This window comes from Anoplopoma fimbria, chromosome 17, assembly GCF_027596085.1.
Source record: "Anoplopoma fimbria isolate UVic2021 breed Golden Eagle Sablefish chromosome 17, Afim_UVic_2022, whole genome shotgun sequence".
Classification (NCBI taxonomy): domain Eukaryota; kingdom Metazoa; phylum Chordata; class Actinopteri; order Perciformes; family Anoplopomatidae; genus Anoplopoma; species Anoplopoma fimbria.
This window is the reverse complement of record NC_072465.1, coordinates 9,067,053-9,094,263: the sequence shown is the minus strand read 5'-3', so window position 1 is coordinate 9,094,263 and position 27,211 is coordinate 9,067,053. Positions and strand designations below refer to the sequence as shown.

At 41.3% G+C, this 27,211-nt stretch overlaps 1 protein-coding gene across 1 annotated transcript; it reads right to left on the bottom strand.

The window, feature by feature from the left end:
• Nucleotides 1-449: 449 nt before the first annotated feature.
• On the bottom strand, nt 450-24,884 carry wnt4 (wingless-type MMTV integration site family, member 4). The gene is made up of 6 exons (XM_054617898.1): nt 24,808-24,884; nt 4,127-4,208; nt 3,695-3,848; nt 2,696-2,827; nt 2,279-2,421; nt 450-920 (listed from the first exon to the last, which is right to left on the bottom strand). The coding sequence occupies exons 1-6, from the start codon at nt 24,882-24,884 to the stop codon at nt 450-452; spliced, it is 1,059 nt and encodes a 352-aa protein (XP_054473873.1).
• Between the last annotated feature and the right edge of the window lie 2,327 nt (nt 24,885-27,211).

The following is a 27,211-nucleotide window of genomic DNA, read 5'->3' as shown; positions in this document are numbered from 1 at the left end:
TTTGTCCCTTATTATATCCATTGGTCTGTCCCCTCCTTCTAGGTCCATCATCCCTCATCAATCTCCTCAGTCTCATCAAAATAAGTTAAACATTACAAAAATAAGAAGCATCAATGACAAAGCAAACACGAGAGTGAGGGAGGGAGACAGAAAGTGAAAGGCGCTCTCTACTTGAGAAGAAACAAACTGCCTCTGTAGCTTTGTAGGAAACCCCATGCATAATCTATTTATATCCATTAAGGTGTCATAAAATGAATAGGATGACATTTGACCTCTAAGCCACTCAGTCTGTTTCCGTTGACCAGTAGTAGGAGGGTGGGGTGGTTTCAAGCAGGAGAAGAGGGAGGTTTAACAAGTCCTCCTTGCTCCCTCTGGCCTTTGTAATCGAGCAGGAGTGTGGGGCGTTTGTTTTGTTCATCAGCAGTGCCCTCAGTGCCCCGCCACTCCCATCACCGGCAAGTGTGCATCTCCACCATTTTGCGACACTGTTTGCACTTGACATAACAGCACCAGTGGAACTTACAGCTGCACCTGTCCACCACCTCCACCTCCTGGGTCTGGAAGCCGCGGCCACAGCACATCAGCTCGCAGCCGTCGATGGCCTTTGACGTTCGGTTGCACTGGCGGCCCACAGTGCCCAGCATACCCGGCGTGCGCGGGTCAAAGTCGCAGAAATCTGGACTGGGTTCCAGGTAGACCAGATCTTCGTCCGTGTGAGGTTTGAACTGGGAGTTTCGAGGCACCAGGACTTTGGTGGTGCCCACCTTGCGCTGCTCCACCTCAGTGGCCCCGTCAAACTTCTCCTTGATGACGTTGCCCACTTTGCGGAAGGGCGGCATGGCTTTCCAGCAGGTCTTTACCTCACAGGAGCCTGACACACCGTGACATTTGCACTCCACACGCATGTGGGACAGGATGGCCTGCAGAGATGCCAAATAACCTTTGGTTAGCAGAAAGACCTTGAAATAATGTCATGACAATGCATAATATCCCTACAAAAAAGCTGCTGTGGATAGCAGCATCCATCTTTCAAATGCTGACTGTGCTTACAGTAACAAATAGAACAACATTTTCCTAGCTACCAGAGCTGTAGGCCTGAGATTGGACTTAAGTCAGACTTGAGTCACAAATATAAAGAATAAGGGTTTGATTTAGACTTGACTGCTGTGAGTTTACATACTGTGTTTTGTAATGTATTTTAAAATTGACTTGTCTCATATGACTTGAAGACTTGACCTGGGACTTGAAATTTGACTTGGACTTGTCTAAAATAACTTAACTTGTAGAAGAATGACTTAAAATGGACTTGCACTTATCTTGATTGACTTGAAGTTTGAAGTCTGAAATAACTTGACTTGGACTTGTCTGATATTACTTTGGACTAGACTTCAGCTAGTCTTGAATGATAAACTTGACTTCAACTTGTCTTGAAAGATTGACTTGGACCTGTCTCATGTAACATGATCCTTGACCTTGCCTTTTATTGAATGATAAAAGAGACTTGAACTTCCTTAGACTTGTCTCGTATTACTCTTAACATGACTTAGTGACTAAAATAACTTGAGACTTGACCTGGACTTATTTCAAACAACTTGAGAACTGACTTTCACTTGTCTTGATTGACTTGAAACTTGACTTGAACTTATTTGAATTACTTGAGACTTGGCCTGGACTTGTCTCATTAGACTTAAGACATGACTCCAGCTTTCTCTAAAGACATGAAACTTGATTTGCACCATCCTAAAAGATTTAGACTTGATCTGGACTGAGTTGAGACTTGACTTGGACTTGACTCACATAACTTGACCTCGACGTATTTTAATGACCTGAGACATGGCTTTGAATTGTCTGGAATAACTTAAGACTTTACTTGGACTTGTCTCCTTTGTCTTGCGACTTGTCTTCAACTTGTCTCGACTGACTTGAAACTTGATTCACACTTCTCTAGAAGGATTCTATACTCAATCTGGACTCGGATGACTTGAGACTTAACTTGGACTTGCCTAAAATAACTCGACTTGGAGTACAATGACTTAAAAATAGACTTGCACTCGTCTTGATTGCTTTGAAACTTGAGACTTGGACTTATCTAGAAAATGTCGGACTTGACCTGAACTTATCTTGGATGACTTAAATCTTAGACTTGTATGAAATAAATATTGATAGGGAACTGCAAAAGTGGTTCAGAAAAAAAGCCAACATGACTCTTTGGGTTCTCTGTGCTAAAATAAGTGCAGTGTTTTACAAAAGGTCATATAAGACAAGGTCAACAAGTTACCTTCCTGCCAGCCTCGTTGTTGTGCAAGTTCATGAGAGCCCGACTGGAGGACTGGCCTTTACTCCTCTCCCTCACATCCACAAAGGACTGGGAAAAGGCCACGCCATATGCAATGTTATCACTGCAGCCCGACCACTGGAACCCTATGAAATACATTGAGATAGTTCTGTATTGAAGGTGCATTGTGTTCAGTGTTTGATATTGATATTGTAAAAGATCTGACTATGTAAACATGGACAAGATGGCATAATTAATATGCTACCAATGACATCTCTCTGGCCTTTTCAAAATGAAACAAATATTTAAAATGTCACATTATTTAGCCTTTAAAATAATTCAAATGTACTGTCTCAGTGGGTCCTCCTGTTTCCTTTGCGTGTGTGTGTGTGTTTGTGTGAAAGGGAAAGAGAGACCTACCCTCTGGACTGACTCCATGTACATTGTGGTCGCAGCCACATTTTTCCAGCTCTCCGCTGCTGCAGGCCCTTGTGACCGCAAACGCCACACTGGCTGCTGAGATGGCATACACAAAGGCTGCCTCACGGGTGCCTAACACATACACAAACACAGGCACACACAGTCGTATTGTTTCAATATGTAACTGAAAAGAGCTTCTCATTTTGAATGGCAAGAAACTTCTACAGATAAAGACTTTATTAAAGTCTGAGGGAGGTCACCAGAGACATTGACATACAGGAGCTGGTTAGGCCAATACAAATGGAAACCAGCTCTAAAATGTCACAATATTTTAGAATGGAATGGAATAATCCCCATTTTGTAAATGCATGTGGGTTGGATAGTTGACTGATTAACTTGTTTTAGTGTAGACCAGCAGTAGGGCCAGCCCGGTCTCATTCCCAGGGTGTCAAATACTAGTGTTTTGTCATGGCCCTTTACGTCTGATACCGATGCATGGGGCTGTCAAGTAACTCCAATGTAGAGCCAACGTAATATCTGTCGCTCAGAGTGAATGCTCCGGCCTTCTATGAAGATGTAGCACAACAAGCGACAAGGCCGAGAGGGGTTAGTGGTCAGGGGCGATAGATGGGTCAAACAAACACAGGACTTTCACCCAGGAGACCACTGTTTGTGTTCCAATTGAAACTATAAGTCAACACTGACTAATTCTAAGTAGCGCAAGTAGGCTATGTTGCGTAACATTCATCATTTACATCACTTCACATAACATAAGCTAAGTAGTTTGCTGAAGTTATGTCATTTTAACCCAAATCACTTTTTTAACTAAACCTAACCTAAACCTTAGCTCCTCCATGGGGTCTTCACCAAACGTCCGTACGTGACAAGTTGGGAATAAGAACGGGGTTGGTAGTGCCGTCTGTCAAGTCAGTGTCTCTTTTTGTGTCGAGATGCTTGCAGGGAGTTGACGACAGGAATGGCCGCAGTGAGTAATCTTACCCTGGGTGACCACTTTGCCAAACACGGGCATGGTCTCAAGAGTGGAGCAGTTCCATCGACGGTTTCTAAACTGGAACTGACACTCGTCTATAGCCAGCTGGGCTCCACGACGCACCGCATCCATCACCTCCACACTGCGCTTACAGATCTGGACCTGGAGCAGAGACACACAGGAGCTGCGTCAGCAAAGAATACCAGAACACATACTGGAAACATTCTTATAGACTTATATTTGTCCTGGAGAAAAGGGTACTAATATGTCATTATCAAATCAACTGTTGTATAATCATATGAACAAGGGGTCATCATTTTTGTTTAGCTGATTTTGGGCTGCAACATACCAGAAACCAAATGTTGATATTCCATGCTGAAAGAAAACACCGTTGGATACACTTTACAGTAAATGAGGTGCACAAAGGTAGAGGTCTGCACCTGTCTCTGGATGAGGCCTCGTAACCTCTCGCAGGTCTCCTCGTCCCTGATGCTTCCCACTGACGACAGCTTGGCCAGATACCTGACAGAAAAACAAAACAAAAAGACAACCAACAGGACCTCATTAGTGTGCAGCAGATGGCCTGAAAGAACATGGGCGTCACGAAGGAACATTCAGGAGAAGAAAATGAAAGTACCAAATCTGATGTCCATGTTTAAAGCGGCATAAGGTGAGATACAGGCAAGAAACAGACTGCATATCGTCTCCACCATAGTGTCACTTTGATACAGTTATCGTAAAAAAAAAAATGTTTCCCTTCAAAAATGAATTTGACCACACCATTCAGATGAAGCACATCTTGTGTTCAGAAGGGTTTGGTTCCCATGACGTTGTGGGAATGTTTTGGATAAATGTCTGGTTGTGAGGACACTGAGAGGAGGGAAAGTGGCTTATCATACACACCACCTCCAGGCCAGACAGGTCGGGGAGATATACCGCATACACACAGACACACACACACACACAATCTAAGATGTGTGAGAAAATGGCATCAGTCTGGATGCCCTGACCCTCACACATCCACCTCACCTCACTTCAGTCTCATATCTCCAGTCCCAGCTGCACCTTACAGAAATAGGTTTTCTCATAAGCTGGCAATGAGTCTCCTAACGCGGGAGCAGCCCTGATTATGTAATGTCTACGCTACGCAAAGAGCACTCATTTAAACGTATGTTGAGTCTAAAAAGCTTACTTTCCTCAAACAATGGAGAGTTTTACAGATGACATGCGCTAACTTGTTTCTAGTGATCCACATAACACCGTCATAGAGAAAGAAAGTTTAATTACACCGTAAAAACAGCATTTTTGACTGAATATTTACAACTTAACATTAGATTAAATAGACAGATTGTTGAGATGGAGTTCTTTACACAGTGTTAACACTAAGTTGTTGGTTGTTGTCTCTTCTTTGCATTCAACAAACTTTTTTAAAGTTGTCATGGGGAAAAATAATAAAATATGGCACACAAAGTAGTATTTCATGCTCTTAAAGTTCTTATTCACACTCCCAAATTAACAGAACACAGGCTAGCTGTTTACCCCTGATTCCAATCTTTATGCTAAGCTGGGCTACACACGCAGGGAGGTTTTAGATCGCAACAGGCTGAAACTTCTCCGGTGTGCCAAGTTTGTAGAACTACGGTGGCCCAGGCAAAAACATGAATGGTCCTATCTAGACCTAGTGTTTGGTTTGTCCGGTATGGGCTACTGTAGAAACATGGCAGTTCAAAATGGCGGACTCCGTAAAGAGGACCCTCTCCATGTGTAGATAAAAACGGCATTCTAAGGTAAAGAAAACTCACCAATTCTTATTTTCAGGTGACTATACACTAAAGAAAACTCATAGTTATTAATATGTAATTCCATTTATGTCGATAGATGCCCCTAAATGCCACACACTGGTCCCTTTAAACAAGCAGACACTGACATTGGTCTTTTTTTATCTCAATCTTAGAATGAATGCAAATTGTTGTTTGTCACAAAAGAGTTGACCTACTCCTTTCAGGGAGGTTCAAGCATTCACATCCAGCATATAGAAATATAGAAAACATAAACTGCATTAAATCCAACCAGAACATTTACATCAGATTGTCCATGGCTGACATCATGATTTAGCATTGAGTCTTGAAGGACAAAAAAAACCCATACCTAATAAAAATCTATTATTAAAATAGTAAAAAACTATTTTTGAAACTATTTTACTATGTTATTATTCTGTATTTGCAGGCTCCTCTATAAGGTGAACAGAGTTTGAATATCAAAATGGCCCTCAATAAAGGCAAATTCCAACTAAATTAACTTTCAGGCTATCATTCTGTACGGGCGGACATGTTTTTCCTTAAGGTTTCTCAAGCTTGCTTTATGAGTCCTGGGTTATGAGTTCCCAAGACCACACATACCTCTGTAAAGCCCTGCCAGCCCGGCTCAATCAAGCTGTGGCACACATCCAGATTGCAGAGAATTCTGCTGTCAGACTATTGACAAAGCTATATTGCACATCACAAAGTCATGCCACCGATGTTGCACACCAGCTGAGTTCATAAATGAGTATTCATGACATCCAAATTATGTATTTATATGTATATATAGCTGTTAGCTAAATCTCAACTATTTTAAACCCTCCTAAATTCAGATGGTAATGTCCAAGTGTTGCACTGGTGCATTATCTTCAGTGCTATTTGTAAATTTGGTAGTATAATTAGTACATCATCCCTCCAAAGGTCAAACAGCTCCTCCTCTCCATCCACCCTCTCATCTGCTCCTCTCAACAGTTCAGATAATCTCCCTTCTCTCTCTGTCTCTTTGATGGCCTTCTTTTTCTCTCTCCCTCCAGACAGTGTCAGTATTTAGCACTCATCGCTGCGATAACCCCGCTCTCTGCCACTCCACCACATCTCAGCCACATCCGCTCACATCCACCCTCAGGGGTGACTTCACTGTCTCGTGAGGTTGACTCAGTTTCCTTAGAGTATGCCCAATGTCTTCATGTCGTTAGCTCCAAACATTTTGTTTGACGGCAGACACTTGCCGAAACAGAAATGGGTGGTTTGTTAAGCATCTTTTATCTGTAAGTTTCACAGCTATATTTTTAGACAGGTAAAGTGAGGAAGCTTAAAAAGAGTTTTAAAAAGTAGAATGTTGCCGAATTTATTCAATGTTTCCCGCACTAAATATATTTGACTGGTTTTGTTTTAAAGTGAAAACCAGGACCATCAACATTTTAGAAGAACTGTAAGCAATATTGCATCTTGGGATGGATGGTTTAACTACAGGTAGAGGTCTTTACAGGTCCAACATTTTGGACCTGATCCAAAATGTTGGACCTGTGGAAACCCTACCTGAACCAGTGCATCAATTCACTTTCATAAAAGAGAGACCTGAGCCAGCCTGATCTCGCTCCTTTGGGCTTCAAATACCGGCGCTTGGGCAGAAGTCCACTGTGTCTTAATGCTGATATACAAGGCACATGGAGATTGTGTGCGATGCATCGGGCTCTCATCTAACTCCAATTTAAACCCATCTGCATCATTATTAGATACTCAGAGGCAAGGGCATAGTATTAAAAGAGAGAAAGTCCACTTAGTGTTGAAGGGAGGGGTGGTGGATGGGTCACAGGACTTTAACTCAGGAGACTGGCATTCATGTCCCTGTGTGAAACCAAAATTTGATTTATATTTACTGACGACAATTAGTCACATGACATGACGCCGCGCCACTGAGTCCCCTACCATGGCTAGCCACTATCGTACTCATATAAACCAAACTGCTATTTTTTGCTAACTTAAACCAAATAGTTTTATTGCTTATACCTAACCGCAACCGTTTCACAACGTTAACAACGTAAGACCCCTCTGCTTCAAGATGCTACACAAAGAGGCTTCTGCCCAAGCGGCAAAATAGGACGAGTAGGAATATATTCACGTTGCCAGAGCTAATTTAGACAGATCTAATTAGTCCCGACCTAAAATGTGATAAACCCTAATAGACTCTAATAACGAAAAACACCAACAGCAGCAATCCTAAAGCCCACTGTCTGTCCTCGAGCCCTTTGTGAGGTTCTATCTTTTCCCAAAATCTACAGGTCCCGATCCCCCCTCCTCCCCTCCCTGTGTGGATGGAGTCCAGCTCGGCTCTGCCCAGCTCTGATTTGCTCTATTGCAGTAGCGAGGGGTTTTCATCAAAGCCATGTGTGCCGTTTGATCCCCCTTTGTTGTTTAGCGTAGCCTTGGGCAGAGCACTGCGTTCGGGTGGAGGCATCCAGCTGGGAGACCATCAGACGGCGATGAGAACAACCCACGGTCAGAAAAACACAAGACGACAACAAAACCCTGCCGTCGGACGGGCTGCATCCCACTCATGGAGACACAAACAGCTGGATGGCATCCCACTGGCCTGACATTCACCTTGGAAACATTTAATAAACATCGGATAAGCCGTTATGAAGGTAATTTTCTGGATATGTGTTTGTGTGTGTGTGTGTGTGTGTGTGTGTATTCACGCGTGGGAAAAGTTCAGCAGAGGCCTTGGGCCAGTGTGTGTGAGCGTTTTCATCTCGTCTCACTTTATCTGTTCTCTCTGCTGTGTATGCCCTTCGCTTCCCAGAGACGAGGTTAACCAAACGCCTCAACAAGGAGACAGAGGAGTCAGACCGTAGAAGGACAGAGCAACACACACACACACACACACACACACACACACACACACACACACACACACACACACACACACACACACACACACACACACACACACCATCATCCCCACATCTCATCCTCATTCCACTCCCTCTTTCTTCTCTGGCCTCTGGTGGTTGCGTGCTTAAATCCCAGGGGCCTAAGCCCATTGGAGCCAGTGGTGTTGTGAAGGCTGCAATGTGTAATGCAACACAAACACGCGAACGCACCACGGTCCAGGTGGAATGCTCCATACCTCCCACCCAGAGCCCCCCACGGCCTCATGGGAGGCTCAAACTGAAAATAAGAGATAATTCTAAACAGAGGAGCCGTTTATGACGAAGGCTGTTATCTGGAGACAGGAGATAAAGGCTAACATATAAAATGATAAATACCACACAAAACTCCTGTTTTAACAACTTTTGTGCATTATAAATATGAATTACTGCATTTTTAATGAATTTTTTTGTTTTGTTTTTAAAGTAAAAAATACCCAGAGAACATCATTTTTAACATAATCCTAAATCTTACATATGTGAGGGTGACACTCCATGGGATTCCGGTCTTGGATCATTTAGAATTTCTATTTGAGTGAGGACAATGGAGTTTGTGCCAGGAGTTTGGCAGTCTGGAGTGTTTTTGTTGGTCATGAGCTTCAGGTTTTTCAGAATTGTGTGCAAAGTTCCACTTTTTGTGAGTGTGCGCAATGGAGAAAGCTTGTTGTACAGTTATTTTCCTGATGTCGGCATAGAAACCCAGTCGGTTGTGTATAAATGTGCGGTGCTTTCATCAATGGGACAAGGGCTCGTCGTTATTAGTAGTTATTTCTTGGAGTTTGTTGTTATTTTTTTTCCTTTCATGATTATTTAGTGTTTTATTAATGTTTTTATTTTATTTTATTGGACAATGATTTCTTGCTTTCAAATTATCTTTCAAATCTCTAAGGTTTATTTGATTGTTTTAATTAAAACTGGGGGAAGACCTGTGATGAGCCTTTCAGGCTTTTGGCCTCCCTTGCATATTCTTTTATTCTATTATTACTTATATCGTTTTATTATATGTCCCCTTAAAATGCTATTAAGCAAAATAAATAAGAAAAAAAGTAAGAAGTAAGTACTTCTTTGTAGTGTGATAAGATAAGTCGACATGTATTAGTCGATCAACATAAATTTAATCAACAACAATTTTTCGATAATCAATCAATAATTATGTCCTATGAAACAAAGAAACTAAGTTGCAATTGAAAGCTCCGGGAGCTGGAAAGTGGACCTTTTTTGTTACATAAATTGTTACCACAGGTCCAGGTGCTGACATTTTTTCTCCATTGGTTAAGAAGTTTAGTTTTACATTTTGGAAAATACATTTATTGCTTTCTTGCAGATTTAGAATGATACGATGTGTGGTAAATAGCTTATCTTAGCATAAAGACTTGAAACAGGGGGAAACTGCTAGCCTGGCTTTGTCCAGAGTTTACAAAATTAATCTATGGGTACCTGTGAAGATCATAAATGAATCTACTAATATTAATTTATTGTTTAATCAATATTAAGACTAGTGAAAAAACCACAAGTTGGATTTCTAAAAACAACTTGTGAGTTATGTGCTTATTTTCCCAAAATGTCAATACCATTTCTCAAGCAAAAATACCAGAAATAAGCTGGTTTCACGATGGAGAATTATTTTGCCACTTACTTTTTTGTAAGATTTAAAATTGACTACATTTGGGCTTTCAGACTGAAGAAACAATTCGTAAATATCCCCCTGGGTTCTGACAACTTGTGAACAGCATCTTTCACTACTGTAAGTCTACAATGACTTAAGAGAGGTCTTGATTTGTCTTCCTCATACAGTGCAGCAGTTTCCTTTTTCCGCATGTTCACTATTTTCATTCGACACTAAATATACAGGCCCAGACAAAACATTCTTAACAAGTAGGCCCATAAAGTCAGACAAAATGAAGGCCTTAAGGAGAGAAATCAGGGAGTGTAGAGAAGAGAGACATGCAGGGGAGGCTGGACACATCTGCATGACAGTAATGTGCTTCAGCAAACTACTGTGGCACACTCTCTGTGCATCCATCCCTTCTAGTGTGTATTTATGTGAAAATACCCTCGTGTTTGCCTTTCCAGCACTGAGCACACAGCAGAGGTACACAGCGACAGGTAAATATAGCATGGATGGGAAATGCAAGGAGAGCTGCAAGAAAAGGGCCTAAGAGACTTCTCCACCGAGGCGGTGTGCACAGACCTGCGAGCAGTGCTGCAACCGGTTACACTTCTTGACTTGACGCATGGGTAATATTTTGTGTGTTAGTCTTGTGCAAATAAAGTTAAGTGCGAAAGAAAACCCTAACATTCAGCGCTGCAAGCAGAGAGCCAGCAGGCAGCAGAGATTTAAACTGTTCATATAAAGACAAGTGTTACCTGAGCTAACCCTCCCTGTCCCCTCTGCAGTGGACACCTACAGGATGTAAAACATGTAATGAGCTGTAGAGGGCACTATCCTCTCAGTTTACCTTCTGACACTTTACCACACTGAACTACATGACAGGACCAAGTTTAGCGGTGAACCTTTTTGTAGCTCACCTCATGGCCTCGGATGATCAGAAGGCTCTGAACAGCAAATGTCCTGTTTGAATCTGGAATCTGGATCTCAACAATAAAGATCTGCATTTAGAGAAACCAGCATGCGTGTGAAACGTCCCAGTAATGTCAGCAAATACATAAAAGTGAGGGATGTGTCACATGGATCTACACATCCAAAAAAAGCTGTCACCAGACCTCAGTTATTTCTAAAGGAAGAAAGAAAAGATAGAGTGGAGTTTCACAGGAGAAAAAAAAGCTTTTTAATTAGGACCCACTTTAGCCCTATGCTGACCTCCGAAACCTGTCTGAAAGAGTACAAGTCCCATATCATAAGAAGACACTGAATCTGAGCTGCGCTGTGCTAAAGCTGACCTCTGACCTGTGTCTGAATCATTATTTTTGATACATTTTAGCTAACCTTAAAGGAACATTTTGGTATTTTTCAACCTGGACCCTAATGATTAAAGCAATTACATTTGCCATTAGATACATTTATACATTGTTTTTATAAATCTGCTACTTTGGTAATATATTTTAATATATTGTATAGTATTGTGTTGTATTGTGCTGTACAGTGTTGTGCTGTATAGTGTTTGCTGTTGAATTGTACTGATAATATTAGGACACTAAATTGTAATAACCTGCCCAAACAAAAAAATTAGCTCTCTAGTTAACTCTGGCACGTTTACATTGAGGTGAACTGAAATGTTGATTGATATTGTCCCCATTATTTTATGTTTAAGTGGCTAATGGGAACAACAATTCTTGAAGTTTGTTCATTATTGATGGAGAACAATGCAGCTGGGAAATTTCCCAGTGGCAATGAAAGTCCACTTAAAGTAATTGTTTTTGCCTCTGATCAGGCTCAGAATGTTGTGTCAGACATTACGGAAATCTACCTATAGAGAAATAAAACCTTTTTCGATACCTTTCGCATGGTCCAGTCTGTCTGTTATAGCGTCTAACCAAGTCTCGCTCGAGGAGAAGTTTCGTTCTGAAATCTCATGAGAGGTGACATTGAATTCAAAGGCCTCATCCACGTTGTCAAAGTCATCTAAATATCCAGCCATGACGTTGAAAATCTTCTAGACAACACTAAGCTACAATGTCTCTACTCCAACACAACACACCCGGACAACACCGGCTCTCCTCTCTCCACATCTCCACCGTTGTCGTCTGGCAATAAGTCACCTCTCTCTCAATACTGGACCAGTGTCAAATATCATTGTCCCCATTATTCACTTAGACAGACACACATTGGAAAATAGAGACCAGATTGTAAAATACAGACGTTTCCCTTCAACAATTGGATGATGTACTGAAGTTCTCAGGCACCAGAGTGAAACAGAAACAACTTCAACTTCACAGTCCACTATAGTTAATCTACACTTTAAAAAAACAAAACACAAATTAAATAAATTCTGATTGGCTGGCAGGTTTCTGATTGAATTGTATATCAGGCAGCCACAAAAGTAACAACATTAAACAGCTAAATCACCGTTGTAAATCATCAAATCATTTATATTAAACTTTAAGTAACCTTATCAACAGTACATCTGCTCCTTGTTATATTACCCACCGATCATTGTTCAGACTAACCTGCCTGTTAGTTAAGTTTTCTTTTCATGATATAAGTATAAGAAAGCAACCCCCCCCCCCCACACACACACACACACACACACACACACACACACACTTGTACACTTGTATATAGTGACTGGTATCTGGTACTTTTTTGTTGGCGCCACCTCGGTCGAGCTGCATCTTTTCTAATATCATAATACACATTTCCACGCACACTTTTCAGCAACATTGACAAAATGTTTTTTTTGTCCACTCATACCTGACTACTGCATAGGTGCCAGTCTTGCTAGCTGTTGGAAGAATAAAATGTCAAAAAAATTGGATTGACATGAGATTATCAAAAATATTCTGGGGATCACAGAATCATTCAATGTCAAAGGTCTGTTTGAAGGTTGAAGACCAGGGGTTATCATCTGATGGGCCAACTGCATACTGAATTATTGTTGTTTGTTTTGAAATATTGAAATAGAACATAAAAAATATAGCGATTTTGTAATAATATAGTAAAAAAATTAGGGAACATTTTTACAAAAATATTAACATTTTTGAAATAAACTGCGCTTTGAAATTTTGAAATAATATGCATTTTCTCAAGTTATATGAAATCTGTAATTCTTTCTCATGAGTCAATCATTTTTTTTATAAAATGTTGAGGAATGAAACTCATAAAATGCCTTTGAAACAAAACATCAAAATGAAGAAAAAGCAGTGCTGACCTGCAGCAGTAGGTTCAGGACTCTGGGGCAGTGGTGGTAGTAACAGTGGGTGGGCTTTTGTATGAAGGACTACGTGGATCTAATTTTGAATCACAACGCTCAAATTAGCCTTTGCTCTTATGACAAATGAAATAAATGCAGAAGGGAAACAGTAGCTTCAAAGAAAGGAACAAAAGATTAAAAGGAAGGGAGCATGAGACAATGGAAAAAGGTCAAAGGGAATCATTTAAAGTACAAAAATAAAAATGGAAGCATGGAGACAGGAAAGTGATAAGAGGGGAAGAGGTGAAAGTGAAATGCATCTGATGAGTTCAGGTAACATAGTTACTGAGCACCTAGAAGCTTGCATGTGTGTGTGTGCGTGTGCGTGTGTGTGTGTGTGTGTGTGTGTGTGTGTGTGTGTGTCCACGTGTGTGTCTGGGTGTATTTATATGCTGCTGGCTCCACTAGAGCTCATTTCCCCCTAAAAATAACATGCTCTGCCAACACCACAACCACTCACACACACACACACACACACACACACACACACACACACACACACACACACACACACATGTATACACAAAAACACACTTTCACACAGGGAAAAGAGGCAATAAAAGCCATGAAATTGACCTTCTGCCTGGTGTTAGAGCCGTGGCCCCTAAAGGCCAGGAATCAATTAGTGTGTGTGTGTGTGTCAGTGTAATGTTCATGCATACCAGTCTCATCCAACCGTAGGCATCAGCCTGTTTTCCTGTGACTGTCCTCAGACTCTTTGTCATGCTTACTTTTGTCTTGATTCTTTCTATAATGGTCTTTCAGGTGACGTAAAAACACTCTGGCGGCCATGTTGGAGGTCTGTAGCTTTTGGTAAACAATAGCTGCAAACAGCTGATTGTTTCTAAATGGAGGAATTGGCTTTAGTCAATTGTGACCATTATTGTTTGTAGGTAAAGTCATCTTATCAGCTAGCTAACCATACGGGTAAGGCTGGTACAAAATGTGGCATAACCCCCCCCCCAAAAAAAAGTATCGTGATGGTTTTGTGCTGTTGGGTTTAGTTGGGAAAGGTTGACAGGTGTGCATGATCATATCAGCTTTTAAATGAGCAAGTCTCAGACAACCTCTGTAGTCTCATGTAGACACACTAGGCAACCTACTTTTTTTATAAACGTAAAAACTTAAAAATTCACGAGCGGGGGAATTATTCACGCATCTTATGTCTTAGAACAAATGTGAAAATCTCTGAAGCTTGCGTTAAACACAGACCTTATTTAAGGCAGCTAACCAAAAACCTATTCAAAAAACTCATTGACTTCAATAAAAGGGAACTGGAAGTGCAAAAATGCTTCCTGCAGCATTTTCCTTAATGACTTTCTGAAAAGTTTTTATTTCCTTCTGTTAAATGATTAGTTATTAAAATGTATGCATTATGCCATTTTGACCATTATTTACACAAGACTTAAGGGTTGACAGCCATGCTAGCCAGTGCTTTGAGCTAAATGCTGACATCAACGTGCTCAATATGACAACGGCAACATTTGCTGATTTCTACAAAACACAAAGCACAACTCAGGGTGATGGGTATGTCATTAGTATTACAGGTATCTGGTCATAAAACAAAGAATTGGACAAACTGAAATTTTGACCTAATAAAATCACTTTAACACATCAACTAAAGTGATTAGGATTAGTCCTCTGGGGACCATGACTGTTTATACAAAACTGCATTTCATCCAGTGGTTTGTGAGATATTTAAATTCGGACCAAAGTGATGGACCGACCAGCAGACACACAGTCATTGCTATCCATAGAGTAATGCCACTGATTTCCCTTAAAAAAGAAAATAGTAGTTTGTATAAAACCGGCTTCCACAAGTATCTTGAAAATCTGTAAAGGAAGCATTTTGGTGGCCAATCATATTAGAGGGCCAGTGTCCCTTTATCTCTTGGACCCACCCCTGTCAGTTTGTTGGACAAGAATTGGAGATTAGGACTGTGTCCTGTAAACATGAAAACATATTTTGGGGAATTTCTTTTAATTATGGCCTATTTAATGTCAAAGGATAATAGGAAATGGGACATTTTCAGTAAAGGTTTGACATTTAGAGGGATAAGGCCTAATTTGGATTAGTTGACAAATTTAAGTTTCAAATAAAAGAGGAGCAGACTGAGCGAGTGAACAGGACGGCCTGACAATAATGTAGACCAATGATTGGATCTCCTATTCTGTCAATTTGTTGGATGAAAAAAGTTTACGAAATCATATGCTGAGAAGGAATGTGATTGCATAATTGATGAGTTTGAGGTTGTTTTTATTTCCACATTCAGTTTGGATAGATAAGGAGATAAGCTTGCTGCTGAAGTGGAATCATTCATGTGCGGTGGGCAGGTCTGGACATGCACCATTCCTGCTAACTATTTACACAGTTAACACACGTGTATAAACTGTGTGTTGTACACAAGTTTGTGTGTATAAAGAACCCTCTGTGTATGAGTTTAGAACATTCAGCATGGTTCTCACCTATTTGGTACTTAGTCATCACTACTGAGCAGAATACCTTACTATGAACTCCTTAAGCTTTACATTTTAAATGTGTATGGAGTTTTGTGAATAAAAACGTTGAATGTGACCCTTAATAACCTGAAATGTTGCCTATACTCTTGCAGTCATCATTCAGGGGTGTTCACCCCCGGTCAGGATCGTGATGTGAGGGACCCCCAACTTTTCCCCCATTTTTTAAAGCCTATATTTGTACATTTTGGCAAATTGGCATGATTAAAAGAATGGCAATTAGCTGTTACCAGTTCTTCTTACCTCCGCCAATGAGGTTATGTTTTCTTTTATGTTTGGTTTGTTTGTCAGCAGTATTATGGGAAAACTACTTGTCCGTTTTTCATGAAACTTTGTGAAAGGGCGGCCAAGGAGGAACCCAATAAATTTAGGAGCTGATCCTTATCGTGAGGAAAACTCTCCCATTATTGTCATGAATGGAAACGGCCTTGGTGAAGGTCTGAGCTTTCAGAGTGCACATCTAGTTAGCAATGTACCTTAATGATTCTCAGGCTTATTCTGGAGTTATACGGAGCATCTTTTTCTATGATTTCTAAGGAACTTTATAGAAGTTTATTCACGTTGGCCCGTCGGAGCTGGAAATATCTTGGAAACTCTATGTCACACTGAATCTTAAATATGCATATCATGTCCGCGTGTTCAAAATTGACTGAGATACGACTCCGAGCAGAAGTTCGATTTTGAAGTTACTACAGCAATCTTAGTCTGGCTCAACGAGCTGTGAGTCGCAGTCGCAAACTACAATAACTACCTACCAGTTGTGTTTAGAACAACGAGCGTGCACCTGTCCCTTTCACCTCAGCAGTATCTTTGCCTCACCTCTATCTCTCTGTCAAGTCTAACGTGCCTCACAGTTTTCTAAACCTCCAGTTCACAGTGACGGGTATTTGCATAAGGAAAACACATTGTTGAATTTGCTCACTAGCCAGTGCATCCAAAAGAAGCTGCAGCATACATTTAAAGCTTCAATCAGCTGTTCAAAGCCATTGTTGCCCCCAGACCACGTGCCATTCAAACATGGCCACTGGAGCGGATCCACCAGAACCGTCTCTTGTCTTTCAGCGTCCCGGGTGTTTCCTCGTCAGCCGGAGCTGTCCCCGCGGTAATCCGGTCGGCACGAGCGATTCCCCCCATGGCTCCGAGTGTGTTACGTTAATTGTACACACTCTGGTGACAAGAGTGCTCGAAATAACATGCCACGGCTTCACCACATTCATTTGTGTGTGCGTTTGTGTGTGTGTGTTAAGAAGTGTGAGGCGCCAGTGAGTACCGCAATGCCAAGGTCTCTGCTTTCTCTGGTTACCCATCAGCTGCCATCTCTTTAGCACCTCACCATGGTTGTCCAGGACACGTGCATGCATGTTCACACACTTACACACAAAGACACAGAGACAAAGAGACGGAGACACAGAAAGAGTCACCAGTGTGTGTGCTTTTTATCCTACAGTGTTTGAAAAAGATAAGGTTTAGGCGCTGTTAGTGAGTTATATATTATATGTGTAACACCATGATGCTGCTACAGAATATTTGGTGATTGAGATAAAAACTATTTGCCTAAACCAATTTCCAACCACATTTATTTTCCATACGCTGGTTGCTCTTCTGCTGTATCTTCTGCTTCATGTTGACAGCAGCAAACGTTCAGACTTGAACCCACTGTTCCCTACTGAAAGTGAAGTGTTTAAAAAGCAAACACTCAACCCATTCGAGGCTTTAAAGGGGATGTCCTTTCCTGAGCAAATAAATGAGCATTCTAATCCTTTCTCCAGAGCAGATTCGTGACAGTTTAACTGAACAAATAAATGAAGCCGAGCGAGGCCGCTCTCGGTTTTTGTCTCGTCTTCAGACAGATGCCAGATGTAATCCTTCTTTTGCCACAACAGTGGTGAGATGGATTATTCACAACCACTGTGGTTGCTTTATCTTGAAGTTACTATGAGTAACTTTTAACTGGTAATGAAACTGTCAGAATTGAAAAACTGATGCCTTTATATGACCTATATAAGCAAACAAGACAACCAGCGGGTATTTTGACTTATTTCTATAGTCTAGTTATTCTAAATGCCTGTTATCTGGTCCGATTGCCCCGTGAAATCAGAAGAAAAGATTTATGGTGCGATGGTTCAACAGAAACTCCTTCAGCTCAGATTTGGGGCCTCCAGCAGGGACCAGCCCACCACGGACAGACCCAGATCCGGCTTTGCTGCAGCCTTCATAGAGAGATCAGCGTCAAGCAGCAGCAGCAGCTCCTCCTCCAACCAGAGGTTGAGTAGTGCTTCGCCATCGCAGGGCCACCTGTTCCTGCTGGTAACCAACAACAACACCACGCTGCTGGAGGCAAAGGCTATATTGCAGGGCCCACTGGAGGGAAGGGAGGCCTGAGAGAACCAAAACCACCCTGCTGCAGTAAAATTAAAAGTTTTCCAAAGGGAATCTGGTGCTCGGAAACAACACCGCTTTTGTCCGCAGGGACAGCTAAAACACTTTTATTTATGTTTTGCTTGTTTTACCACATTTATTTTACATTTTCGAAACCAGCTGACATGATCAAAATGACAAAATAAAGTTTTATCCTTATCATGGCAAGGCAGAATAAAGATTCTTACCAGCTAACAACAGTTAGTAGGCTGCCTACACTGAAGCCTTTCCTTTACTCAGGTGTCATGTTCTGTCAAGCCACAATTAAGCACTGCACATCTATTGGTTACATTAGATGCAACCAGCACCAAACTTTTGCAAAATAACCTCGGTGCTTATGTGCACATCAAACGTAAGAATTTTTCCACAGTTTTGAACTTGATTGTATATCGAAAGGCGCGTTAGAAAACTCAAAACATATCAGAAAAGCTCCATGGAAAATCATCAATCAACTTAAACATCTCTCCACCAACTGTCCATTTCTGCCAGTCCTCCACCAGTGTCTAAAACAATGGGTAACCAGGGGCAACGTTTTATACTAATTGCAGTACAGGTAGATGTGTAGCAATGATATGGAACATGATGTGATAACTGAATTAAACATTAACGTCTACCTCAGGCTGAATTGTAATAATGCATATCATAGACAACAGAACAAATTGTTTTAGAGTGCCCCTAAATAACATATAATATAAATCCTGCGGCGGTAGTGTAATGACTCTTGTCCGTTAGAAGCAAAGGAGGAAGTCAGATCACAATGTAATAGAGCAACAAAGTCCAAAGACTTGACTTTAACACAGGAGACTGTTGTTCATTTCCCATTACCTACCGACAGTCAATGTCCATTCATTTTGACCATGACCACAATTGTTCCCTCAAAAAGTACAAACATTAACCCAAACTACAAGGTTTGGCTTAGCTTCATTGAAATACCTTCTCATTTTAGCCCATGATCTTTACCTAACCCTTACCAAGTCTTTTGTGCCTAAACCCAACCAAACCTTCACCATAGCATTGTCAAAAAATTGAATTTGTCCAATACTGTGGTTTGTTACCATATATTTACCATATACTTAACCATTAACCCATGAACTGCTAGATGTTTAGTGCTATCATAGACTGTATTTAAGAAGTGGACATAGTGACTGCAACGTAACCCATTGGTTTATGGACTAAGGTTTTGAAGTCTCGAGTTCCACATTTTGGCCGACGCCATCTTGGTTTTTGGCCGTCACCAGCTCTGTTTTTAGCAACTAAAAGTGGCTGAATAAGACATTTTTGGGCAACCATGTAAACACCAAAACCAGACATTGCCATGGTAGGTACTGTCAATCACATGGTTATAAATAAAGAACAAAAATATGGATGTCAAATTCTTTTGCCCTCATAGTCCACTGTAATTACTGTATCTGGATCTCTGGCCATCACTTCATAACAGATTCTCCTACATTTACATCTCTACTGTTAAACTTCTTACCTGTAATAAGTAACTGAAAGGTTTAAACAACTGAATTTCTTCCTCTTAAGAAGCAAGTGAAGTCCTCTTACTAATTTATTTGGTTGCTCACTAGCCAGTACATTCCTAGATTATTTGATTTGATTTCAAAACCCATGCCCGTACACACACACACACACACACACACACACACACACACACACACACACACACACACACACACACACACACACACACACACACAAACACGCACACACACAACTTTCCTTCTTCTTCTCCAACATCGTGTTCAGCTGTGCATGCGTCTATGTGGAAGTTGGAGCGTGCGTTGTGTGGCCACCATTCTTCTGCGGCCAGCGTGGTAATTACTGAGTGTGTGCCACTGTTGGGGAAGATGCCAGTTTACATGCTCAACACACACACACACAGACGCACACACACACTGCAGCCCTGGAGCAGCGTGCAGGTGCTGCAGAACCAGTCGGAGCAGGGCAAGAGGAGGAAGAGGAGGAGGAGGGTGACGACGGACAAACTAATGAAAAGTAGCATTCAAATCCCCGTTTGGGCAGCGGGACGCTACACATGACTCAGCAGCCGCGGAGATTTGGCAAAGTGATCGCATCCTGGCTGAGGGGATAAAGGTGACGGGATGAAGGCGGAGCTGCAGGTAAACAAACAGGCTGTGGTTAAGTGTGACGTCAGAGCAGCGGAGAAGTGTTAGAAACATTATAGCTGTTCTGAACCATGGTCATTTTGAGACATGTTTCATGTATGAAACAATTATAACTTATGAGCAGAGTGGGGGTTTCTAGGGAAACTACTCCTGGAGTGCTTTGAGAAGGGAAGAGGACTGAAGAGTTCAAAACTACATTTTGAACAACTTTAATGTTTTGTCTAAATAATACAGTTGTTCTATATACAACAAGTGTCAGTGGACATGGTTGTATATAGAAAAACTTTAAACAATTCAAACAATAATAACATCATATTTCTACAGACAGGGCTGTAACTAACAATAATGTTTATACGATTAATAAATAAATAAACATGTAGATATCAAATAGAGAAAATGGCTGTCACAAAAAAAAGACATGTTGCTAATTTTATTGGACCAAAAGTCCAAAAACCTGAAGGTTATCAATTTATAGAAGAAGGAAGTGAATGTTTGGCGGTAAAAATTGCTAATCAAACTGTGGCAAGCCAATGCCTTCTATGAAGCTCTGGAAGGAGCTTTGCCAAGTCAAAGAAAAATAACCCTGATGATGTCACAATGATGTCATCATCTTCGTTTGGGTTGGGAAACCTAAATTTATTACAGAGAACCCCTATTACAAACTGGAGGACTGGAGTTTAAAATACATGGCCATTTAACATGCAGGAATGAAATAATGAGAGGATCCTTATTCATTATGGGAAATGTAGGATCCTGCTTTTTTGTTGCTTGACTTCTAATCAGGCGTATAAGTCAGGATATCTGTCCATCTGCTGCTTGAATTCCATTTTGAACAAATATTTTAAATCTTTCTTTTGAGAGTTGAAAGTGAAATACAAACTAGCACTCCAGTGATTTAGTATTGCACTTTTTACTCTGGCCTTTTTCAAATTTGTTGACCTTATTGGGCCCTCCAATGTTTTTTGTCAAATGCCTTTGTCCTGATTGGTTCACATAGCCTACTTTAAATTTCTCAAAGTTGGGAAAACACATCCATTTTAAGGTCATATGGGCGAACAACACCACATCCACCACGAATTCAGATAAAAACTAGCTTAGCACTAGCTCAACTAGCTTACTTTGTTGTCGTAACAGCAGCTTGATGTTACTATGGGGTCAAAAATCACTTGCTCTGAGGTAGGATTGAACTTTTGGTGCTTTTACGAACTTTTTACACATGATATTTCTGATAAATAAACATCAGTGATGTGGATATAGTGACTAAGGGGGTTAAAGGCAAATAATAGAGCAGCTAGAACAGTCCGGTAAATTCGGAAAGTCACATCACTTTACTTTAATGCAGTCTTTAAAACTAGGGAGAGACAAAACTATTGCCATATTACGATATCCCAAAACAAAGAGGATATCTAGTGTCATATCCAAGATTGATATGATATCAATATATTTCCCAGCCCTACTCTGATGCAGGCTAGGTTATTAACACCAATTTACATTCTTCCCAAATGATGACTGCTTTGATGGTCTGGATTTGATCAATCAACATGAATCAACTAAATAAAACTTAATTCAACTTAGTCAAATACATAAGGAAAACAACGAAATGCTCCTGGATGTGAGACCTCTGTTTGTTTGACCCGTCTACTTCTCCACCCGCAGACCATAAGTGGTCTCTCTCTTACTACGTCACTTGTTGAGAGCTTATCACAGTAAAGCAGATGAGTTTACATTGCGGTCAGTACATAGTACAGGGCGTACAAATCAGGCGGCAACCTTCGGTTCTGCCGAGTGAATCTGATGCGGAAGTGTCCTGAAACTTGCATTTTCTCTACTGACCATCAGGGGGCGACTCCTCTGGTTGTAAAAAGAAGTCCGATTGAATAGAAGTCTATGAGAAAATGACTCTACTTCTCACTTTATTTATTACCTCAGTAGACATTGTAAACATGAGTTTATGGTCTGAATCTCTAGTTTCAAATCTTCTTCAATACAGCATGATGTTCATTTAGTAAATGATGGTCCATTTAGAGTCAAATAGACCATAAAGCAGGGTATGCTTTAGGGTGGGCTTACTGTGATTGGCAGGTCGCTGCCGCTACCAGAGACGTATACGGCGTCTCTACGTCACTCCTCCGCATTCCAAATATGGTAACTTTCTATTATTCGTTGCAAAAAAAGCCAAGATGGTGATGTCCAAATCCCCAAACTCAAGGCCTCAAAAGAGCAGTCCACAAACCAATGGGTGACGTCACAATGACTACCTCCACTTCTTATATACAGTTTATGGTTTAATGACCCAAAAAGCTAAATTAAATTGATGAGTGGCGGTTGACGGTTGTCCCTTGACGTTTAAAATAACTGACATGTGAGGGATCAAAGAAAACAAACAGCACTGATAGAGAGTCACTGAAAACTGCTCGGTGTGTACAGTAGGTAAGCTGTTGCATGTTTTTTTTAGTCCTAGCTAACAGAAACAATCTCTCTCCCCTAATTGCTTCCCATCCTTTTGACCCCTGAGCATACCGGCCGAAGCCGAAGCTCGAGGGGGTTTGTTGAGGCATTGAGGTCTGACGAGCAGCCCGAGCAGCCCCGCCACACAGATTTTCCTCCACAGTGTGATTCCCGTGGAGCAGACTGGCAGCTCGGCGGCCTGCCTGTACATGCCTGCCCTGCGCTGCTGCTGTCACCACGCCTTCAGCCCCAAACAGCACATTACCCTGCACTCAGTGACAGAGTTCAAGGCAGACTGTGCTGTTTGGCGAGGCTCTGAATTTGATTTATTCTGACAAATCTGTCAGTGATACCAGTTGGGCTGTCTGCCGTGTTACGCGGACGTCAACACGCAAGGCTGAAGTGATCATATTATGAAACTCACCATCTATTCATCCAGAGAAATTAAGGGAAGTAATAATACAAATAGAAAAAGTTAAACGGTGACTATTTGGCACAGCAGCAACAACTTAAGCCCCCTATAGGAGGATCCTAAGAGTGGCAAATTGTGTCATTTAATAATAACCATCAATTCCAGGAATAATTTCATACCAACAGTCCCGATTCTCATAGGAGAGAACAGCGAGGCCCCCCCACCCCGGAATGATGAGTGCTGCTTGTGAATCTGCTGGAGCTTTACGCGGGGGAATGAACAGCGGCAGAAAAATGGAGCGGAGCTCTGCGTGCGGAGGAATGCAGGAACCCACCTAACCACCTCCCACACAGGCTGCTGGGAGAGCAGGCACACACATGCGACCAGCCCGGCCAGGCCCCCAGGAAGAGGTGGCACATGGAGTCACACTGTGTGTACAGAGTGGGTTAGAGCCACCATAGTCTGACCGCTTCAAAAACATATGAAATATCCCCACATGGGCTGACATTGAGCTTATAATAAACTGGTTGAGCTTTGCATTTTTCCTTATCTCCTGAGATATATCCTTGACGTTTACTGTCATGTTCACATACACACTTATTTAGGCATTTTTAAGTACTTTTGTATCATTGTAATATCCATGTGGTGTTCAGGCTCTTATCATTTGTTGGGATATTTACGCCTTTTCATTTTATAGATTTCTTTCAATAGTTTCTGTAGGACTTCCTTCATTCTTTAGCTCAAATGCAGCTTAACCTGCACACCTGCCTTATATTAACAGCATCAGCATCTGTCTTTCTCTTAAAGGCTGTTTGTGTTGACAGAATATTAAGATATATGACTATGATAAAAAAAATTATGAACACAGGTCAGGTCTCCTAATAGCTCCCCAGAGAGTTTCTAAAGTGAAAAATTGTTCAGTTTCATAATTTGTTCTCGCAATTTACAAGCAAATTAGCACATACAATTTTACAGGCTGCACAATTTTATTTTATTTTTTTAAATCTGATGCTCATATAGTTTCCAAAATCTGATATTTACTTCATATGAATAAAATGGTGTTGCGGGATATCATGGCAGAAAGACTGGAGTAGAAGACCTGATAGGAAAATCCCATCAGACACCAACTTTCTAAAACATTTTTTTTTTTCTTCAGGCTGAACGTGCCTATTATTGTGGCATTTCCACCTGACATTAAATAAAGTAGTTTAAAACTTATTTTACACACGTGGTGTCATTTTCAAGAAGATGAAATTTCACCTAAATGGAAACCTGCACCTTTCCAAAAAAACCAAAACAAGTGCTTCTTCCCCTGTGAGCGATTTATTGTTATTTCTTTTTTGTAAAGGTCTTTGCTGGTGGGATTTAGCCGTTTTGGTAAGTTATTAAGTCTGGGCAAGAGGGGGGGAGAGAGACGTGCGTGTGCGTGTGCGTGATGGTTAACAATTAACTAAGCTGGAGTGAAAGAAGACAGAAGAAGATGAGCAGACATGTGAAGATGAGGAGGAACGGGAGGAGGGTCAGGTGAACGAGGTGAGAAAGATGAGGTCCAACTTTCTGAAATCATGGAGTAGAAGAAGTGTGGAGTCCAACTTACAGCCAGTTACTCGCGTTGGCCGAGAGGAGCGCACAGCAGAGCATCAGGACGCACCGCAAAACATATTCCTCGGTCATCTCGAGACTGATGGTCGGGGGAGGTCGGTGAGAGCTGAAATAATCCCGAGGTGGACAGAGGGTCGGTGGTGGTAAAAAAAAAAAAAAAAAAAAAAAAAAGCAGCAGCGGCAGTGGTCCGTAGAGGAGGCTGTTAATCCATCGCCCCGCATCCAGTGGATCATCCACCGGGGAGGCGCGCAGCTTCACGGTCCGTCCCGCCCGGGTTCTCCCGTCCCTCCCTCTGCCGCTCCGCACTCAGAAGGGACGGGGAGAAGGGGGAAGAAGAAGAAGAAGAAGAAGAGAGGGATGCTTTAAAAAAAAAAAAAAAAACAATTCTGGAGCCGCTCGGGCTGAATCGGACCCTTCTTCTTATAGACAACTTGTTTGCTTTCTTCCCACAGCAGTCAATTAAAAAAGCCAATACGAGCGAGCAATCTCGTGCGGTTCTTCCTCCTCCTCTCTGGTGGCTTTTATTACCCGCTGTCGGCTCCGAAGACAAGCGGGGGCTCCGCTGTCAGCACGCCGCTGTGGGCTCTCCGACTCTGCCGCCCGGCCACCCGGACACATGCACACACACTGTGAGCGTAAAGACGCACGGACTCCGCTGCTCGCACTCCACCGTCTCTCGGTGCGTCTGGCGGAGAGAGAGATGTGTGTGCTGACTTTAGTGGAGGGGCGGCGCGACGATATAGAGGTATGGCAGCGAGATGGGAGGGGGGGAGAGATGAAGGAGGCGGGTTCATAGCGAGCTGCTAAGGTGCCGTGTGTGTGTGTGTGTGTGTGTGTGTGTGTGTGTGTGTGTGTGTGTGTGTGTGTGTGTGTGTGTATAGACGGGGACAATGTGTGTGTGTTTTTTTTTTTTAGAGGTCTCCTGGGAGGATGCAATAGCACAGCCATTCACTAATGCCCCTCCGCAGCCACCCCCCCCCCCCCGCCCTCTCTCTCCAACGCACACATAAACACGCTCTCTTTCACTCGCGCTCCTCAAAAACCGCACACACTTCTTGGCAGCGCCTCGCTCTCTCTCTCCCTGTCACACACTCCACCAAATATTCTGCGGTCCACGGGCTATTTAAAGCTTGGCTGCAAAAAAAAAAAAGAATTCTGCATTTGAAAAAAAACAAAAAAACAGCAAATCCCAAATAATATGACAAATAATATCACCCACTCGCTGTTGATTGATGAAAATTGTTGTAGGAGGGATAATAAGGTGAGGCAGCCATGCTGGAATCGTGTGATTAATACCACCGAGGACTCTATGTGACTCACCTGATCCTGGCGAAGAAGAGGTGGAGGACTGAAGACTGCAAGATGATATTTTATTTACATGACAACATTTTTTAAAAATTGAATGAGAAAAAAAATGTACCTTAAATATTGTGCAGGGATCAACGCAGCCATGGTCCATCACTACAAATAACTTTTTCTAACTTTTATTTTTAACACCAGTGAGAATCCCAAAGTTTCCAAACATGTCAGACTGAATTATGGGTTAAAGGTGTATAAAAAGATGGACAAATATGTACCTCTATTTAACATGTTGAAGCCATGAGAAGCATGGCTTTGGGTTAGGTTTGAATGCTCATTCAGTAGTTTGAATGAAAAGATTAAACAGAGAAGAGATGGTATATTCTACTGTTTGTGTATTTTGGAAGTCAGAGATTCATTTAAGACAAATAGAACTTTATTCTAGCTGCAGGATTTTTTTTTTTGCCAAAGATGCTCAACACTAATAGTGAAATAAATACTGTACTTACATATATACAGAGACACATATATACATACAGTACATACATTCCAAAATATAAACATACATACACACAAACACACATACACACATACATATATAAATACTTATATAAATACATACATACATACATACTTATTTACATAAATACACATACATACATACACAAACCCATACATACACACATTAATACACATACATGCATTCATGCATACATATATACAAACATATAAATACATACATACATAAATTCATATATAAAAACATACATACCCACACACAAACATACATACATACATACATACATACATACATACATACATGCATATATACATACATACCCACTCACAAACACATACATACATACATACATACATACATACATACATACATACATACATACATACATACATACATACATACATACATACATAAACATACATACATACATACATACATACATACAAACACACATACATACATACATACATACATACAAATACATACATACATACATACATACATACATACATACATACAAACACATACATACATACATACAAACATACAAACACATACATACATACATACATACATACA

What these genes read in the sequence shown, in the direction of transcription:
- wnt4 (XM_054617898.1), bottom strand. Translation starts at nt 24,884, where the DNA reads ATGACCGAGGAATATGTTTTGCGGTGCGTCCTGATGCTCTGCTGTGCG. An exon ending in GCCAACGCGAGTAACTGGCT is followed by an intron (nt 4,209 to 24,807) that starts GTAAGTTGGACT and finishes TTTTTCTGTCAG; the next exon opens with GTATCTGGCCAAGCTGTCGT. An exon ending in GAGGCCTCATCCAGAGACAG is followed by an intron (nt 3,849 to 4,126) that starts GTGCAGACCTCT and finishes TCTCTGCTCCAG; the next exon opens with GTCCAGATCTGTAAGCGCAG.